Genomic DNA, 15,329 nt, shown 5'->3' on the forward strand with positions numbered 1-15,329 from the left:
TTTTCTCTGGACACAACCTAACCTGTCCCACAATGTTTTCTCTGGCTACAACCTAACCTGTCCCTCACAACCTAACCTGTCCCTCACAACCTAACCTGTCCCACTATGTGTTCTCTGGACACAAGCTAACCTGTACCACCATGTTTTCTCTGGCAAGAACCTAATCTGTCCCACTATGTTGTCTCTGGACACAACCTAACCTGTCCCTCACAACCTAACCTGTCCCTCACAACATAACCTGTCCCACTATGTTTTCTCTGGCTACAACCTAACCTGTCCCACCATGTTTTCTCTGGCTACAACCTAACCTGTTCCACCATGTCTTCTCTGGCTACAACCTAACCTGTCCCACCATGTCTTCTCTGGCTACAACCTAACCTGTCCCACCATGTCTTCTCTGGCTACAACCTAACCTGTCCCACCATGTCTTCTCTGGCTACAACCTAACCTGTCCCACCATGTCTTCTCTGGCTACAACCTAACCTGTCCCACCATGTCTTCTCTGGCTACAACCTAACCTGTCCCTCACAACCTAACCTGTCCCACCATGTTTTCTCTGGCTACAACCTAACCTGTTCCACCATGTCTTCTCTGGCTACAACCTAACATGTCCCACCATGTCTTCTCTGGCTACAACCTAACCTGTCCCACCATGTCTTCTCTGGCTACAACCTAACCTGTCCCACCATGTTTTCTCTGGCTACAACCTAACCTGTCCCACCATGTCTTCTCTGGCTACAACCTAACCTGTCCCACCATGTCTTCTCTGGCTACAACCTAACCTGTCCCACCATGTCTTCTCTGGCTACAACCTATCCTGTCCCACCATGTCTTCTCTGGCTACAACCTAACCTGTCCCACCATGTCTTCTCTGGCTACAACGTAACCTGTCCCACCATGTCTTCTCTGGCTACAACCTAACCTGTCCCTCACAACCTAACCTGTCCCTCACAACCTAACCTGTCCCACCATGTTTTCTCTGGCTACAACCTAACCTGTCCCTCACAACCTAACCTGTCCCACCATGTTTTCTCTGGACACAACCTATCCTGTCCCACCATGTCTTCTCTGGCTACAACCTAACCTGTCCCACCATGTCTTCTCTGGCTACAACGTAACCTGTCCCACCATGTCTTCTCTGGCTACAACCTAACCTGTCCCTCACAACCTAACCTGTCCCTCACAACCTAACCTGTCCCACCATGTTTTCTCTGGCTACAACCTAACCTGTCCCTCACAACCTAACCTGTCCCACCATGTTTTCTCTGGACACAACCTAACCTGTCCCACCATGTTTTCTCTGGCAACAACCTAACCTGTCCCTCACAACCTAACCTGTCCCTCACAACCTAACATGTCCCACCATGTGTTCTCTGGCTACAACCTAACCTGTCCCTCACAACCTAACCTGTCCCACCATGTTTTCTCTGGCAACAACCTAACCTGTCCCACCATGTTTCCTCTGGCTACAACCTAACCTTTCCCACCATGTTTTCTCTGGCAACAACCTAACCTGTCCCTCACAACCTAACCTGTCCCTCACAACCCTAACCTGTCCCACCATGTTTCCTCTGGCTACAACCTAACCTGTCCCACCATGTTTTCTCTGGCAACAACCCAACCTGTCCCTCACAACCTAACCTGTCCCTCACAACCTAACATGTCCCTCACAACCTAACCTGTCCCACTATGTTTTCTCTGGACACAACCTAACCTGTCCCACCATGTTTTCTCTGGCAACAACCTAACCTGTCCCTCACAACCTAACCTGTCCCTCACAACCTAACATGTCCCTCACAACCTAACCTGTCCCACTATGTTTTCTCTGGACACAACCTAACCTGTCCCACCATGTGTTCTCTGGCTACAACCTAACCTGTCCCTCACAACCTAACCTGTCCCACTATGTTTTCTCTGGCTACAACCTAACCTGTCCCACTATGTTTCCTCTGGCTACAACCCAACCTGTCCCACCATGTTTTCTCTGGCAACAACCTAACCTGTCCCTCACAACCTAACCTGTCCCTCACAACCTAACATGTCCCTCACAACCCAACCTGTCCCACCATGTTTTCTCTGGCACCAACCCAACCTGTCCCTCACAACCTAACCTGTCCCACTATGTTTTCTCTGGACACAACCTAACCTGTTCCACCATGTGTTCTCTGGCTACAACCTAACCTGTCCCTCACAACCTAACCTGTCCCACTATGTTTTCTCTGGCTACAACCTAACCTGTCCCACTATGTTTCCTCTGGCTACAACCCAACCTGTCCCACCATGTTTTCTCTGGCAACAACCTAACCTGTCCCTCACAACCTAACCTGTCCCTCACAACCCTAACCTGTCCCACCATGTTTCCTCTGGCTACAACCTAACCTGTCCCACCATGTTTTCTCTGGCAACAACCTAACCTGTCCCTCACAACCTAACCTGTCCCTCACAACCTAACATGTCCCTCACAACCTAACCTGTCCCACTATGTTTTCTCTGGACACAACCTAACCTGTCCCACCATGTGTTCTCTGTCCTACAACCTAACCTGTCCCTCACAACCTAACCTGTCCCACCATGTTTTCTCTGGCAACAACCTAACAACCTAACTGTCCCTCACAACCTAACCTGTCCCTCACAACCCTAACCTGTCCCACCATGTTTCCTCTGGCTACAACCTAACCTGTCCCACCATGTTTTCTCTGGCAACAACCTAACCGGTCCCTCACAACCTAACCTGTCCCTCACAACCTAACATGTCCCTCACAACCTAACCTGTCCCACTATGTTTTCTCTGGACACAACCTAACCTGTCCCACCATGTGTTCTCTGGCTACAACCTAACCTGTCCCTCACAACCTAACCTGTCCCTCACAACCTAACCTGTCCCACTATGTTTTCTCTGGCTACAACCTAACCTGTCCCACTATGTTTCCTCTGGCTACAACCCAACCTGTCCCACCATGTTTTCTCTGGCAACAACCTAACCTGTCCCTCACAACCCAACCTGTCCCTCACAACCTAACCTGTCCCACTATGTTTCCTCTGGCAACAACCTAACCTGTCCCACTATGTTGTCTCTGGCAACAACCTAACCTGTCCCACTATGTTTTCTCTGGACACAACCTAACCTGTCCCACAATGTTTTCTCTGGCTACAACCTAACCTGTCCCTCACAACCTAACCTGTCCCTCACAACCTAACCTGTCCCACTATGTGTTCTCTGGACACAAGCTAACCTGTACCACCATGTTTTCTCTGGCAAGAACCTAATCTGTCCCACTATGTTGTCTCTGGACACAACCTAACCTGTCCCTCACAACCTAACCTGTCCCTCACAACATAACCTGTCCCACTATGTTTTCTCTGGCTACAACCTAACCTGTCCCACCATGTTTTCTCTGGCTACAACCTAACCTGTTCCACCATGTCTTCTCTGGCTACAACCTAACCTGTCCCACCATGTCTTCTCTGGCTACAACCTAACCTGTCCCACCATGTCTTCTCTGGCTACAACCTAACCTGTCCCACCATGTCTTCTCTGGCTACAACCTAACCTGTCCCACCATGTCTTCTCTGGCTACAACCTAACCTGTCCCACCATGTCTTCTCTGGCTACAACCTAACCTGTCCCTCACAACCTAACCTGTCCCACCATGTTTTCTCTGGCTACAACCTAACCTGTTCCACCATGTCTTCTCTGGCTACAACCTAACCTGTCCCACCATGTCTTCTCTGGCTACAACCTAACCTGTCCCACCATGTCTTCTCTGGCTACAACCTAACCTGTCCCACCATGTTTTCTCTGGCTACAACCTAACCTGTCCCACCATGTCTTCTCTGGCTACAACCTAACCTGTCCCACCATGTCTTCTCTGGCTACAACCTAACCTGTCCCACCATGTCTTCTCTGGCTACAACCTATCCTGTCCCACCATGTCTTCTCTGGCTACAACCTAACCTGTCCCACCATGTCTTCTCTGGCTACAACGTAACCTGTCCCACCATGTCTTCTCTGGCTACAACCTAACCTGTCCCTCACAACCTAACCTGTCCCTCACAACCTAACCTGTCCCACCATGTTTTCTCTGGCTACAACCTAACCTGTCCCTCACAACCTAACCTGTCCCACCATGTTTTCTCTGGACACAACCTAACCTGTCCCACCATGTCTTCTCTGGCTACAGCATAATTGTTAATAGGCTGATCAGTATATTCACTTGACAGCTGTCTGTAATCAGTGGCACAGTTTGCAGGAGAGAGTGTGGGACAGAGGGCCCTAGTCGACAGGCTAAAGGAAATCACAGTAAACTAACACAGAGACATTATCATTAGATACTGAAACCACTGGTTCCATGCTGTGTGTGTGTGTGTGTGTGTGTGTGTGTGTGTGTGTGTGTGTGTGTGTGTGTGTGTGTGTGTGTGTGTGTGTGTGTGTGTGTGTGTGTGTGTGTGTGTGTGTGTGTGTGTGTTCGTGTGTTTGTGTGTGTGTGTATGTGTGTGTGTGTGTGTGTGTGTGTGTGTGTGTGTGTGTGTGTGTGTGTGTGTGTGTGTGTGTGTGTGTGTGTGTGTGTGTGTGTGTGTGTGTGTGATGTTACAAAATAAAACTTATTGATGTTACATCTGCTCCTGCCACGCCCTCTACTGCTCATCCGGTGTCTCCTTGACCTGCCACCACTCCCCCAGTGCTCTCTCCCTCTGTGTGTGTGTGTGTGTGTGGAGACAGGTGTGCTGGAGTCAGAGCAGATCCCCACCAGCTGCAACCTGTTCCATAATAAAGACCTCTACTAATACTCAGCCCTGCCACTTCCACGCTGTCAGATCGTAATCTCTGCTCAGTCCGTCTCCGTTTCTAGCCGTTTGCTCCTGTTTAGATCCTGTTGTGCCTGTTTACCCTGCCTGATGCTGTTTTCCTCTCCGCTACAGTTCCGCCCGCTCTGACTCGAGTCCGTGTCTCCAGTCCTACGTCTCGTCAGTCCTGCTACTCTGTCCTGGATCCTCCACTTTACGGCTCTCTTCGATTCCCATCCGGATCTGCTTTCCCTATCCTAACACCTGTCGCTCCAGCCTCAGCCTCCACACCAGGTTTCCTGCAAACCCTCCCCCGTGTTTCAATAAATACCTTGGTTACCTCATCCCGGTCTCCTCTTCTGCTCATGGGCTCACCCATGAGTCACATTTGAACTCTGTCCAACCTTGGCTTGATAAACGGGCCTTTGTCTATGACTTCCTCTCCACCCCTTACCTACCTACCTATCTATCTCACAGCAGTTTATATTTAACCTGCTGGCTGGGTGTCTGGCATGAACAAACACTACTTATATGGAACAGAGTAAATAGGCATTTCAACATCATAGCTTCAGCCATTGGTAACTTGTGTAATGGACACGGGCTGGAAGGTCAAACATTACTTACAGATACTAGCACTGGCAGGGTTCTCTCTGTCTCTCCCCCCTCTGCCTCTCACTCTGCCTTTCTCTGTCTCTCACTCCTCTGCCTCTGTCTCTCACTCCTCTGCCTCTGTCTCTCACTCCTCTGCCTCTGTCTCTCACTCCTCTGCCTCTGTCTCTCACTCCTCTGCCTCTCACTCTGCCTCTCACTCTCTCTCACTCCTCTGCCTCTGCCTCTCACTCTGCGTCTCTCTCTCTCTCTCTCTCTCTCTCTCTCTCACTCCTCTGCCTCTCTCACTCCTCTCTGTCTCTCTGTCTCTGCACTCCTCTGCCTCTGCCTCACTCTGCCTCTGTCTCTCACTCCTCTCTCTCTCTCTCACTCCTCTGCTCTGCCTCTGCCTCTCACTCCTCTCTCTCTGTCTCTCTCTCCTCTGCCTCTGTCTCTCACTCCTCTGCCTCTGCCTCTCACTCCTCTCTCTCTCACTCCTCTGCCTCTGTCTCTCTCCTCTGCCTCTCACTCCTCTGCCTCTGTCTCTCACTCCTCTGCCTCTGTCTCTCACTCCTCTGCCTCTCACTCTGCCTCTCACTCCTCTCTCTCTCTCTCACTCCTCTGCCTCTGCCTCTCACTCCTCTCTCTCTCTCTCACTCCTCTGCCTCTCCCTCCTCTGCCTCTCACTCCTCTCTCTCTCTCACTCCTCTGCCTCTGCCTCCTCTGCCTCTCCCTCCCTCTCTCTCTCCCTCCTCTGCCTCTCACTCCTCTGCCTCTCACTCCTCTCTCTCTGTCTCCTCTCTCTCTGTCTCCTCCCTCCTCAGTCTCTCTCTAGGCAAGCAGGCACAATCTGGGTGAGTAGGTACAGGCTGGGGGTATAGGTACAGGCTGGGGGATAGGTACAGGCTGAGGGGATAGGTACAGGCTGGGGGGATAGGTACAGGCTGGGGGATAGGTACAGGCTGGGGGGATAGGTACAGGCTGAGGGGATAGGTACAGGCTGGGGGGGGATAGGTACAGGCTGAGGGGATAGGTACAGGCTGGGGGGATAGGTACAGGCTGGGGGATAGGTACAGGCTGAGGGGATATAGGTACAGACTGGGGGGATATAGGTACAGGCTGGGGGATAGGTACAGGCTGGGGGGGGATAGGTACAGGCTGAGGGGATAGGTACAGGCTGAGGGGATATAGGTACAGGCTGAGGGGATATAGGTACAGGCTGGGGGGATAGGTACAGGCTGAGGGGATAGGTACATGCTGAGGGGATATAGGTACAGGCTGAGGGGATATAGGTACAGGCTGGGGGGATAGGTACAGGCTGGGGGGGGATAGGTACAGGAAGAGTGAACACCTGTAGGATCCTATCATATGGTTTCAGGCCTGCGCGGTCTGCTGGGCCCTCCGGACGGATCATGTTGACGTAAACACCTTTCTCCAGGAACCCGTCGGAGACGCTGAAGCCGAAGTCATCGCTCTCTGGATCCTTCATCACCGTCACCTGGGGAATTACAACCTGTTAGTTCATTTAACCTGTTAGTTTAGAGCTGCAAACACATAGTTACAACCTGTTAGTTCATTTAACCTGTTAGTTTAGAGCTGCAAACACATAGTTACAACCTGTTAGTTCATTTAACCTGTTAGTTTAGAGCTGCAAACACATAGTTACAACCTGTTAGTTCATTTAACCTGTTAGTTTAGAGCTGCAAACACATAGTTACAACCTGTTAGTTCATTTAACCTGTTAGTTTAGAGCTGCAAACACATAGTTACAACCTGTTAGTTCATTTAACCTGTTAGTTTAGTGCTGTGAACACATAGTTACAACCTGTTAGTTCATTTAACCTGTTAGTTTAGAGCTGCAAACACATAGTTACAACCTGTTAGTTCATTTAACCTGTTAGTTTAGTGCTGTGAACACATAGTTACAACCTGTTAGTTCATTTAACCTGTTAGTTTAGTGCTGTGAACACATAGTTACAACCTGTTAGTTCATTTAACCTGTTAGTTTAGTGCTGTGAACACATAGTTACAACCTGTTAGTTCATTTAACCTGTTAGTTTAGTGCTGCAAACACATAGTTACAACCTGTTAGTTCATTTAACCTGTTAGTTTAGTGCTGTGAACACATAGTTACAACCTGTTAGTTCATTTAACCTGTTAGTTTAGTGCTGTGAACACATAGTTACAACCTGTTAGTTCATTTAACCTGTTAGTTTAGAGCTGCAAACACATAGTTACAACCTGTTAGTTCATTTAACCTGTTAGTTTAGTGCTGTGAACACATAGTTACAACCTGTTAGTTCATTTAACCTGTTAGTTTAGTGCTGTGAACACATAGTTACAACCTGTTAGTTCATTTAACCTGTTAGTTTAGAGCTGCAAACACATAGTTACAACCTGTTAGTTCATTTAACCTGTTAGTTTAGTGCTGTGAACACATAGTTACAACCTGTTAGTTCATTTAACCTGTTAGTTTAGAGCTGCAAACACATAGTTACAACCTGTTAGTTCATTTAACCTGTTAGTTTAGTGCTGTGAACACATAGTTACAACCTGTTAGTTCATTTAACCTGTTAGTTTAGAGCTGCAAACACATAGTTACAACCTGTTAGTTCATTTAACCTGTTAGTTTAGTGCTGTGAACACATAGTTACAACCTGTTAGTTCATTTAACCTGTTAGTTTAGTGCTGCAAACACATAGTTACAACCTGTTAGTTCATTTAACCTGTTAGTTTAGTGCTGCGAACACATAGTTACAACCTGTTAGTTCATTTAACCTGTTAGTTTAGAGCTGCAAACACATAGTTACAACCTGTTAGTTCATTTAACCTGTTAGTTTAGTGCTGTGAACACATAGTTACAACCTGTTAGTTCATTTAACCTGTTAGTTTAGTGCTGTGAACACATAGTTACAACCTGTTAGTTCATTTAACCTGTTAGTTAATTTAACCTGTTAGTTTAGTGCTGCGAACACATAGTTACAACCTGTTAGTTCATTTAACCTGTTAGTTTAGAGCTGCAAACACATAGTTACAACCTGTTAGTTAATTTAACCTGTTAGTTAATTTAACCTGTTAGTTTAGTGCTGTGAACACATAGTTACAACCTGTTAGTTCATTTAACCTGTTAGTTTAGTGCTGTGAACACATAGTTACAACCTGTTAGTTCATTTAACCTGTTAGTTTAGAGCTGCAAACACATAGTTACAACCTGTTAGTTCATTTAACCTGTTAGTTTAGTGCTGTGAACACATAGTTACAACCTGTTAGTTAATTTAACCTGTTAGTTTAGAGCTGTGAACACATAGTTACAACCTGTTAGTTCATTTAACCTGTTAGTTTAGAGCTGTGAACACATAGTTACAACCTGTTAGTTCATTTAACCTGTTAGTTTAGAGCTGTGAACACATAGTTACAACCTGTTAGTTCATTTAACCTGTTAGTTTAGAGCTGTGAACACATAGTTACAACCTGTTAGTTCATTTAACCTGTTAGTTTAGAGCTGTGAACACATAGTTACAACCTGTTAGTTAATTTAACCTGTTAGTTAATTTAACCTGTTAGTTTAGAGCTGTGAACACATAGTTACAACCTGTTAGTTAATTTAACCTGTTAGTTAATTTAACCTGTTAGTTTAGTACTGTGAACACATAGTTTCAAGGCTACATATCAAGCTTCAAGACTATTCTTAGGATTCAGACCTTGGTAGTGGTATAATGGCTAGACCACAATCCCCAGTTACTACCATAAACAGAACAGTAAACAAGTAGTTGTGTGTCCTACCCGTGGTATATTGTTTGACATACACAGCTGGATTGCTGTTTCGGCCAATCAGCATCCAGGACCCAAACTACCCGGTTTATAATAAGGCCCGAGGGGGTGTGGTATATGGCCAATGTACCACGACTAAGGGCTGTTCTTACGTGCGGCACAATGCAGAGTTCCTGGATACAGCCCTTAGCCGTGGTATATTGGACATATACCACAAACCCCCCGAGGTGACTTATTGCTATTATAAACTGGTCACCAACGCTATTAGAGCAGTAAAAATAAATGCTTTGTCATACCCGTGGTATACGCTCTAGTGTACCACGGTTGTCAGCCAATCAGCATTCAGGGCTCGAACCAACCAGGGTATAATATGCTGTATCATTTAATTTAAAGTTAGTTAATTTAGCTGACAGACACTCTTAGTGAAGACTTAATTTACAGTCCTTTAGCCGACGCACGGTACAATACGTGGATTCAAGGTGCAATAGCCATCACGATCACTGCAAGTAAAACCTTCCTCGGTAATACCCGCCATGAGAAAAGTTACAGCAGGCAGGTTGGTCTGACACGGGAGAGCAGGGTACACGAGCCGATCAATCAATAAGAGTGTTGTTGCTCAATAATGCATGTATTGATCTATTATTGATTACAGTGGTGTGTTACACTGTCTAGACCTCAACAGACACGGGGGTCAGGTTTCAGTGGTGCCGGACTCTCCAACCCTGTTCCTGGAGAGCTAACTTCCTGTAGGTTTTAACTCCAACCCTGTTCCTGGAGAGCTAACTTCCTGTAGGTTTTAACTAAAACCCTGTTCCTGGACAGCTAACTTCCTGTAGGTTTTCACTCCAACCCTGTTCCTGGAGAGCTAACTTCCTGTAGGTTTTAACTCCAACTCTGTTCCTGGACAGCTAACTTCCTGTAGGTTTTAACTAAAACCCTGTTCCTGGACAGCTAACTTCCTGTAGGTTTTCACTCCAACCCTGTTCCTGGACAGCTAACTTCCTATAGGTTTTAACTAAAACCCTGTTCCTGGACAGCTAACTTCCTGTAGGTTTTAACTCCAACCCTGTTCCTGGACAGCTAACTTCCTGTAGGTTTTAACTAAAACCCTGTTCCTGGACAGCTAACTTCCTGTAGGTTTTAACTCCAACCCTGTTCCTGGACAGCTAACTTCCTGTAGGTTTTAACTAAAACCCTGTTCCTGGACAGCTAACTTCCTGTAGGTTTTAACTCCAACCCTGTTCCTGGACAGCTAACTTCCTGTAGGTTTTAACTAAAACCCTGTTCCTGGACAGCTAACTTCCTGTAGGTTTTAACTCCAACCCTGTTCCTGGAGAGCTAACTTCCTGTAGGTTTTAACTCCAACCCTGTTCCTGGAGAGCTAACTTCCTGTAGGTTTTAACTAAAACCCTGTTCCTGGACAGCTAACTTCCTGTAGGTTTTCACTCCAACCCTGTTCCTGGACAGCTAACTTCCTGTAGGTTTTCACTCCAACCCTGTTCCTGGACAGCTAACTTCCTGTAGGTTTTCACTCCAACCCTGTTCCTGGACAGCTAACTTCCTGTAGGTTTTCACTCCAACCCTGTTCCTGGACAGCTAACTTCCTGTAGGTTTTCACTCCAACCCTGTTCCTGGAGAGCTAACTTCCTGTAGGTTTTCACTCCAACCCTGTTCCTGGACAGCTAACTTCCTGTAGGTTTTAACTCCAACCCTGTTCCTGGACAGCTAACTTCCTGTAGGTTTTAACTAAAACCCTGTTCCTGGACAGCTAACTTCCTGTAGGTTTTCACTCCAACCCTGTTCCTGGACAGCTAACTTCCTGTAGGTTTTAAATAAAACCCTGTTCCTGGACAGCTAACTTCCTGTAGGTTTTAACTCCAACCCTGTTCCTGGACAGCTAACTTCCTGTAGGTTTTAACTAAAACCCTGTTCCTGGACAGCTAACTTCCTGTAGGTTTTAACTAAAACCCTGTTCCTGGACAGCTAACTTCCTGTAGGTTTTAACTCCAACCCTGTTCCTGGACAGCTAACTTCCTGTAGGTTTTAACTAAAACCCTGTTCCTGGACAGCTAACTTCCTGTAGGTTTTCACTCCAACCCTGTTCCTGGACAGCTAACTTCCTGTAGGTTTTAACTAAAACCCTGTTCCTGGACAGCTAACTTCCTGAAGGTTTTAACTCCAACCCTGTTCCTGGACAGCTAACTTCCTGTAGGTTTTAACTAAAACCCTGTTCCTGGACAGCTAACTTCCTGTAGGTTTTAACTAAAACCCTGTTCCTGGACAGCTAACTTCCTGTAGGTTTTAACTCCAACCCTGTTCCTGGACAGCTAACTTCCTGTAGGTTTTAACTAAAACCCTGTTCCTGGACAGCTAACTTCCTGTAGGTTTTAACTAAAACCCTGTTCCTGGACAGCTAACTTCCTGTAGGTTTTAACTCCAACCCTGTTCCTGGAGAGCTAACTTTCTGTAGGTTTTAACTAAAACCCTGTTCCTGGACAGCTAACTTCCTGTAGGTTTTAACTCCAACCCTGTTCCTGGACAGCTAACTTCCTGTAGGTTTTAACTAAAACCCTGTTCCTGGACAGCTAACTTCCTGTAGGTTTTAACTAAAACCCTGTTCCTGGACAGCTAACTTCCTGTAGGTTTTAACTCCAACCCTGTTCCTGGACAGCTAACTTCCTGTAGGTTTTAACTAAAACCCTGTTCCTGGACAGCTAACTTCCTGTAGGTTTTAACTCCAACCCTGTTCCTGGACAGCTAACTTCCTGTAGGTTTTAACTAAAACCCTGTTCCTGGACAGCTAACTTCCTGTAGGTTTTCACTCCAACCCTGTTCCTGGACAGCTAACTTCCTGTAGGTTTTCACTCCAACCCTGTTCCTGGAGAGCTAACTTCCTGTAGGTTTTCACTCCAACCCTGTTCCTGGACAGCTAACTTCCTGTAGGTTTTAACTCCAACCCTGTTCCTGGACAGCTAACTTCCTGTAGGTTTTAACTAAAACCCTGTTCCTGGAGAGCTAATTTCCTGTAGGTTTTAACTAAAACCCTGTTCCTGGAGAGCTAACATCCTGTAGGTTTTAACTAAAACCCTGTTCCTGGAGAGCTAACTTCCTGTAGGTTTTAACTAAAACCCTGTTCCTGGACAGCTAACTTCCTGTAGGTTTTAACTAAAACCCTGTTCCTGGAGAGCTAACTTCCTGTAGGTTTTAACTAAAACCCTGTTCCTGGAGAGCTAACTTCCTGTAGGTTTTAACTAAAACCCTGTTCCTGGAGAGCTAACTTCCTGTAGGTTTTAACTAAAACCCTGTTCCTGGAGAGCTAACTTCCTGTAGGTTTTAACTAAAACCCTGTTCCTGGAGAGCTAACTTCCTGTAGGTTTTAACTAAAACCCTGTTCCTGGAGAGCTAACTTCCTGTAGGTTTTAACTAAAACCCTGTTCCTGGACAGCTAACTTCCTGTAGGTTTTAACTAAAACCCTGTTCCTGGACAGCTAACTTCCTGTAGGTTTTAACTAAAACCCTGTTCCTGGAGAGCTAACTTCCTGTAGGTTTTAACTCCAACCCTGTTCCTGGAGAGAGACCCTCCTGTAGGTTTTAACTAAAACCCTGTTCCTGGAGAGCTAACTTCCTGTAGGTTTTAACGAAAACCCTGTTCCTGGAGAGCTAACTTCCTGTAGGTTTTAACTAAAACCCTGTTCCTGGAGAGCTAACTTCCTGTAGGTTTTAACTAAAACCCTGTTCCTGGAGAGCTAACTTCCTGTAGGTTTTAAATAAAACCCTGTTCCTGGACAGCTAACTTCCTGTAGGTTTTAACTAAAACCCTGTTCCTGGACAGCTAACTTCCTGTAGGTTTTAACTAAAACCCTGTTCCTGGACAGCTAACTTCCTGTAGGTTTTAACTAAAACCCTGTTCCTGGAGAGCTAACTTCCTGTAGGTTTTAACTCCAACCCTGTTCCTGGAGAGCTAACTTCCTGTAGGTTTTAACTCCAACCCTGTTCCTGGAGAGAGACCCTCCTGTAGGTTTTCACTCCAACCCTGTTCCTGGAGAGCTAACTTCCTGTAGGTTTTAACTCCAACCCTGTTCCTGGAGAGCTAACTTCCTGTAGGTTTTAACTAAAACCCTGTTCCTGGAGAGCTAACTTCCTGTAGGTTTGAACTAAAACCCTGTTCCTGGACAGCTAACTTCCTGTAGGTTTTAACTAAAACCCTGTTCCTGGACAGCTAACTTCCTGTAGGTTTTAACTAAAACCCTGTTCCTGGAGAGCTAACTTCCTGTAGGTTTTAACTCCAACCCTGTTCCTGGAGAGCTAACTTCCTGTAGGTTTTAACTCCAACCCTGTTCCTGGAGAGAGACCCTCCTGTAGGTTTTCACTCCAACCCTGTTCCTGGAGAGCTAACTTCCTGTAGGTTTTAACTCCAACCCTGTTCCTGGAGAGAGACCCTCCTGTAGGTTTTCACTCCAACCCTGTTCCTGGAGAGCTAACTTCCTGTAGGTTTTAACTCCAACCCTGTTCCTGGAGAGAGACCCTCCTGTAGGTTTTCACTCCAACCCTGTTCCTGGAGAGCTACACACCTGTAGGTTTTCACTCCAACCCTGTTCCTGGAGAGCTAACCTCCTGTAGGTTTTCACTCCAACCCTGTTCCTGGAGAGATAACCTCCTGTAGGTTTTAACTCCAACCCTGTTCCTGGAGAGACACCCTCCTGTAGGTTTTAACTCCAACCCTGTTCCTGGAGAGATTCCCTCCTGTAGGTTTTAACTTAAACTCTGTTCCAGGAGAGCCACTCTACAGTAGGTTTCCACTCCAAACCTTTTGTAGTTAAAACCTAGGAGGATAGGTCTCACTGGTGGGTATGGCAGTCACCTTGTGTAGCTCCAGAGGGGTAGGGGAGAGGATCTCCTGCATCTCTTCCTTGATCCTACGAGACTCCCAGGTCTTCTCAGACACCCGGAGTGTGTTCTTTGCCCTGGCCTCGTGATGCAGCTGGGTTCTGGCCTCGTGATGCAGCAGTTGGGCCTCCGGGTGCAGATGAGCCTCCGGGTGCAGGTGGGCCCCCTGGTGGAGGTGGGCCTCCTGGTGCAGGTGGGTCTTGGCATCGTGGTGCTGGAGGGAGCTCCTCCGCAGAGGGCTGATGCGGGGCTGGCAGACGGGGTCTCCAGGGTGGGGGAGGCCATGGGACTTGTTACCATCCACCCCAATACTGATGGCACTGCCCGTCATAATAGATGCCTACAGAGAGAGTAGAGTATAGAGTAGAGAAGAGTAGAGTAGAGTAGATTAAAAATATATATAAAATATATAAGTATATAAATTAAAATGTGTCGATCAATATGTCAACTTTGTCACAGGCCTAACAACATCTGTGCCAATATATCCTCCAAGCACTGGCTTCTCTGGCATTATCACAAGTAGAGTAAAGAGTAGAGAGTAGAGAGTAGAGTAAAAAGTAGAATAATGAGTAAAGAGTAAACAGTAGACAGTAGAGATTAGAGTAAAGTGTAGAGTAGAGTAAAGAGTAAAGTAGAGTAGAGTATAGTAAAGAGTAAAGTAGAGTAGAGTAGAGTAAAGAGTAGAGTAGAGTATAGTAAAGAGTAGAGTAAATAGTAGAGTAGAGTATAGTAAAGTGTAGAGTAGAGAAGAGTAGAGAAGAGTAAAGAGTCAAGTAGAGTAGAGTATAGTAAAGAGTAGAGTAGAGTAAAGAGTAGAGTAGAGTAGAGAGTAGAGTAGAGTAGAGTAGAGTAGAGAGTAGAGGAAGAGTAAAGAGTCAAGTAGAGTAAAGAGTAAAGAGTATAGTAAAATAATGAGTAGAGTAAAGTGAAGAGTAGAGTAAAGAGTTTAGTATAGCAAAGAGTAGGTTAAAGAGTAGAGCAAAGTGTAGAGTAGAGTATAGTATAGTAGAGTATAGTCGAGTAAAGAGTAGAGCAGAGTAGAGTATAGTAAAGAGTAGAGTAGAGGAAATAGTAGAGTAGAGCAAAAAGTAGAGTAGAGTAGAGCATAGTAGAGTAGAGTATGGTATAGTATAGTATAGTATAGTAGAGTAGAGTAGAGTAGAGTAGAGTATATTAGCGTAGAGTATAGTATAGTATAGTACAGTACAGTAGCGTATTGCAGAGTAGAGTAGAGTAGAGTCTGGCATAGTATAGTATAGTATCATCAAATCATCATCAGTATAGCGGAGCAGAGTATA

General features: G+C 46.1%; 1 protein-coding gene across 3 annotated transcripts in view; it reads right to left on the reverse strand.

Annotated features, from left to right (window-relative positions):
* LOC124003805 (glutamate receptor-interacting protein 2-like) overlaps window positions 1-15,329 on the reverse strand; it is a 251,701-nt gene that overhangs the window by 5,819 nt on the left and 230,553 nt on the right. For all 3 annotated transcript variants that reach the window (XM_046312392.1, XM_046312390.1, XM_046312389.1), the window contains 2 exons: window positions 14,006-14,371; window positions 6,725-6,871 (listed from right to left, as the gene is read on the reverse strand). In XM_046312392.1, coding sequence (XP_046168348.1) covers window positions 6,725-6,871; window positions 14,006-14,371 — 513 coding nt within the window. The remainder of the gene's footprint in view (window positions 1-6,724; window positions 6,872-14,005; window positions 14,372-15,329) is intronic.

Source organism: Oncorhynchus gorbuscha, linkage group LG18 (assembly GCF_021184085.1).
Source record: "Oncorhynchus gorbuscha isolate QuinsamMale2020 ecotype Even-year linkage group LG18, OgorEven_v1.0, whole genome shotgun sequence".
In the NCBI taxonomy this organism is placed as follows: Eukaryota; Metazoa; Chordata; class Actinopteri; order Salmoniformes; family Salmonidae; genus Oncorhynchus; species Oncorhynchus gorbuscha.